General features: G+C 51.0%; 1 protein-coding gene across 1 annotated transcript in view; it reads right to left on the bottom strand.

The window, feature by feature from the left end:
• Window positions 1-4,924, bottom strand: part of CTPS1 (CTP synthase 1) — a gene marked incomplete in the record, with an annotated part of 47,724 nt that overhangs the window by 8,262 nt on the left and 34,538 nt on the right. Inside the window, 4 exon segments of the mRNA XM_027766886.1 lie at window positions 224-267; window positions 2,057-2,119; window positions 2,748-2,842; window positions 4,362-4,450. Of these exon segments, the coding sequence (XP_027622687.1) occupies window positions 224-267; window positions 2,057-2,119; window positions 2,748-2,842; window positions 4,362-4,450 (291 nt within the window).

Here is a 4,924-nt window from a genome sequence, read left to right on the forward strand (position 1 = left end):
GCTGGTCTCAACCACACTTTTCGTGCTGAGCTGGAAAGATCAGTAAGGAACCCCAGAAGGAAAAGCAGGTGTTCTCTATCCAGTGGGTCTGAAAGCATAAGACCTCAGGGTTGTTCGGAATGGACCCGTGTGGTCTCACTTCCTATCTCTCCCCATCAATCACATTCATAAACACCCCCTGCCAGCCTTCTAGGCCCCGTGGAGGCTCCAACACCTGACTCACCACGGGATGACTGGTCTTAGGGTCGAACTCCGTAGAATTGGCATCTGAAAGTCAAAACATCTGTGTCATGAAGAAAGTTACAAACAACACTGATGACTACCCATTGCTGCACCCTTAGTCACAACCTCCCTCCTCGGTTTAAAATCATCCAAGGATTAGAACGAAAACCAGGGACAGCTTACACAGGACATAAGATGTGGGACACCCAAGCACAGGTGACCTTTTCCCCATCAAATCTGTAATTCTCTGGGAGTCAAGTTGTATAAGAAGGGGAAACCAAAACTAGAAGTGTTTCTGACGGTTTTTACGTGGGCTCGTTTCTCCGCTGTTCCAGACCCTCTCCATGCATACAGCATGTGCTGTTCCTTCGCCACTGCTCTCGCCCTCAGTGTCTGTCCCACTCACCTGCCCCATCAGGACCCAAGTAACCTTTCTATTCCGTACCGAATTATGTCTGTCTAACCAGGAGCAAAACCACTAGTGACTGAAAGGGAAGGACCGGGTCCCTGGAGCTGTGTCCCTGCTTCTTTCTGGTGAATGCTCCGTTCTGTTCCCCTCCTGGGCCTGAGCTGGGGCCACGTCTCACCCCAACAGTAAGCTCATCACCAGGGTCACCAGCCACCTGAGACCCGAGGGTCAAGGACGTGAAAGGTCTCAGGGAGCCTAGAGAGCCAGCCCAGGAGGGGACAGGCAATGAGGCAGTACCCAGGACTCACAGCTGGGACTGAAGGGCGCACCGCCACCACTCGGGGCCACCATGCCATCAGTGACTGTGAGGCAGCCTCTCAGGAAAAGTGAGGCAGTACCCAGGACTCAGAGCTGGGACTGAAGGGCGCACTGCCACCACTCGGGGCCACCATGCCATCAGTGGCTGTGAGGCAGCCTCTCAGGAAAAAGGCAACGTGTTTCGAAACCCAGGCCTGACCACAAGCCGGCCACCACAGACTCCACGTGCATACGTGAGGCGGGACGCTTGTACATTCCTTCAGATGCTTTGTTTACTTTCCAGAGAACTTCCGAAAATCTAGTCTTCATTGACTGGGCTGCCCAGGGTAATCAAGGCCGCGGCAGCCCGTTCTCAGTGGCCCCACGAACCACACACCCCGGACTCACACCCGCAGGAGGTTTGCCCCAGTCTCCAACAACCCAACCCGATCCTGGCTCTGCGCGTGGCCGTGGCACTTGCTCTGGGACACTAGCAAGCTTGCTAAGGCTTGTGCAGTGGACCTGACATTTTGGAAGCCAGCCAGTTGCCATGTGTAGGACGACCGGGCTGAATTACCACCTCCAAGTGACAGATCGACTGCGGATACTGAGAAAAGGTAAACGGCTGTGGCCTGGCCCACGGAAACACCCAGTCAGCTTGGCAGACAGCGGGTAGAGTCTGGGCACTGTGTGTGTGCCAGGCACTGCAAAGGACTACTCAGGCATTATTTTACAGACCCAGAAGGCTAAGTAACTTGCCTAAAATCAGCCCTAGCAAGTGACAAGAGAAAATCTAAACCCAGGTCCGCCAGCTCCAGAGCCCGAGTTTATAATAAATGCACAGGCCTCATTTGGGCCGGGCTCTTCTGGCCGGGAAGCAGCTCCAGGATGGCGGCCAGTGATCAAAGCAAGAGAATTTCAAGAACAGGAAATGCGGGGGCAGGACCTGAAGGTCTGCTTGCTCAGCTCTGCCCCCTCCTTCCCGTGTGAAGGAGCCAGCTGCACCTCGGAGAGCAGGCAGCCCCTGTGAGGTTCTGAGAAAGCAGGCCTGTCCTCCTCCACCGCTCCCATCAACGAGATGCAGCCGGGTCGAGCAGGAACTTACCGAGTCTCTTAACGGGTGCTTACCTTGCCACCCCAGCACGTTTCTGGAGAACTCAACCACGGCCAACTGCATTCCTAAGCACACACCTTCCGGGGGGGAGAAACAGAGCCACTGAGAGGGCAGCGCCAACACTTCCCACCAGCCCACCATGGACCTGGGGTACCGCTTGTTCACAGAATCATAATCAAACTCAGGACTTCCTGCTATAAACAGGCCCACCCTGCTGTGACGCTCTGTCGGATCAGATTTCAAACCCTGGGTCTACGTGAACACAGTTTCCGGTTTTGCAAAGTAAATGCAATTTTATAAAAAAGCAACATAGTCAGTACTTTAAAATTTGAGTTTCCTTCTCTAAGTTATCACTGAGATATTACTAGAATTCGCAGTGGTGGGGGGCACCTTGAACCACTTCACCCCAACTGGTCAGCTGAGGTGCCAAGTGAGGGGGACAGAGAGTCCCATCTCACACGCACCGCCAACACCCGGGCTCGCTGACGGCCAGTATTTCCTCACGGATAGCTCATTCAGCTCCATCCCACTGCGGGAGTCTGAATTCTCCCCAAAGAAGTCCAGGGGCGCCTGTCTGTGGGCCGTGGGAAAGGCAGCAGGTGCGCTCTGTTCCCACAGACCCCCGCTTCCTCTGCAGGTTCCCATGGGGCACCTTTTCTCACTCTCCCCTTCTCAGAGTGAGGACTGGACCACAAAGCTCCTTACCCAAAAAAGGCTTTTTCTGCTTCCGGGCCCAGGCGATGGCGTGGATTTTTCCTTCTGTTCCTCGAACCCCAAATCCTCCCGGAACCAGGACTCCACTGCACAAGAGAACAAACCCTAGGCGACTGCCCTGTCCACCAGCCCAGCTTCCAAGGTAGGGACACTGTGCCATTACACCGCGGATTTCGTTACTGGACCTACACTGGGTCACTGAAAGACTGTACAGTGTATGTAACACCACACACTTAGGAGCTGCATACAAACCGTGGCTTTTTTGTTTTTAATTTTTCCCAGAGGGCATGTGCACTCACTGAAAAGAGGGACAGAAAGTGAGAAAGCACGCTCCCGCCATGGGGAATGGTCACACTGCAGTCCCCTCTTCTCCGTATGTCCCTCCTCTCAGCTTTGGGCATGATGCACACGTGCATGCCTGGCAAGTTTTTTAAGCCACCTAGCTGGTCTGAGACCTGAACCACATAGTCAGCCATGTAGGATCCAGCCGTCTTAACCACCGTGCCCCTCGATGGCCCCTATAGGGTTTTGTTTGGGGGGGGAGAGATTTTCACTACAGGGCGCGTGCGCTCGCCAGACAGACAGAGAGAGACAGAGAGACAGAAAGGGAGAAATCACCCCCCAGGAGGGATGGTCACGCCACAATCCCTTCTCCTCCATTCTCCTCTCAGGATCTTGGGCACGCACGCACACGCGCCCGGCGTGAGTTTTAAGCCACCGGGTCTGGGACGCGAACTGCAATCGACTATGTGGGAGTCCAGCGACACAGCCATTACACTAACTGCTGGTTCCCTATAGGGTTTTCATAGTAACATAAAATGTTTATTTTAAGTAAAAAAGGAGATGGTACAGTGGCCTCCTTCATCCACTCCTCAAAGTCCTGGATGAAAAATCTTTAAAATAAGCCTCGACAATCTCACAGTAATAAGTGTTCAGTGATGACACTCTTAATCAGAGTTTTACTGTGGCCTTGTCTTGGCAGACTTCTGAATAGTCCGCCCTTCCCTGGTTCATGCCGGTTTCCAAACCTGGTTCAACAATGTTTCTATCAATTCTGTGAACTGCCTAATGGTCTTCCAATAAATTCTTTACTGATGTAAGCTACTCAGTTGTTTGCAAAAAAATAAAAATCTCTAATTGGTAAAAAATAAATAAATAAAAAAATAAGCCTCATCGATAGATGCATACAACAAACAAGAGCAATAGAATCAGAACAGGTTTTCTTCAGATCCGACTACAGGGATAAGCTCTACTCATGCGTGGTGAAAATCACGAGGCACTGGCCTTCTCAGTAATCCAGAGATTGTTTTTTCTTTATTTTTTTAAGAATTATTTATTTAACTTTATTCATTATCATTATTACTATTTTAATTTGATCAGGAAAAGAGAGACAGAGAGAGACAGGCAAAGTGAGAATGCAAGCCACCATGTCCAGGATTCAAACCACAGTCAGCCATGTGGGAGTCCAGCGCCTAAACCACCATGCCACCTGTCAGCCCCCAGAGATGTTTTAACAAGTAGATGGCCTACTATGAGCACGTGAGAATACAGGACTGTTTGTGAGACCCGAAAAGCCCTGGAAACCAGAGGGAGACCACCACTTACTGAGCACTGCAGAGCTTCTGCCACGCCTCGTGGTAGCGGACAGGCTCCTCCTGCAGGGTGCTCGGCTCCAGGTCCGTGGAATCTATGTACTGGGGAGAGGTCGGACAGGGAGAAAAGCAGCAGCTCAGGACTCCAGGCCACGTGCTTTCATCATTTTTAACCTAACGTTATCAATGTCCCAGCTTTCTTCCCACTCCCTTTTTTTAAAAGGTTTTTGTCATAGGGTGTGTGAGTGCTCGCCAGAGAGGGGAAGTGAGAGAGCGCCCCATAGGGGATGGCCGTGCCACAACGCCCTGTCCTCCATTTCTCCTTCTGCAATTTTGATCACGTACACATGTATGGCATGATTTTCAAGCCACTGGATCTGGGATTCAAACCGTGATTGGCCATGTGTAAGTCCAGCACTGTAACCACTATGCCACCTGCTAGCCCCAGTGTTCCAGCTTTCTTCATTTTGGTTTAAAGTAATTGTTTTAATATATTCTAATTTAAGAATAACTTAGAAGTTTTTAAGTTGTGTGTGTGTGTGTTTTAAAAGATTTTTGCCAAAAAAAAAAAAAAAA

This window comes from Tupaia chinensis, unplaced genomic scaffold (genome assembly GCF_000334495.1).
Source record: "Tupaia chinensis unplaced genomic scaffold, TupChi_1.0 Scaffold143758_1, whole genome shotgun sequence".
Taxonomy (NCBI): domain Eukaryota; kingdom Metazoa; phylum Chordata; class Mammalia; order Scandentia; family Tupaiidae; genus Tupaia; species Tupaia belangeri.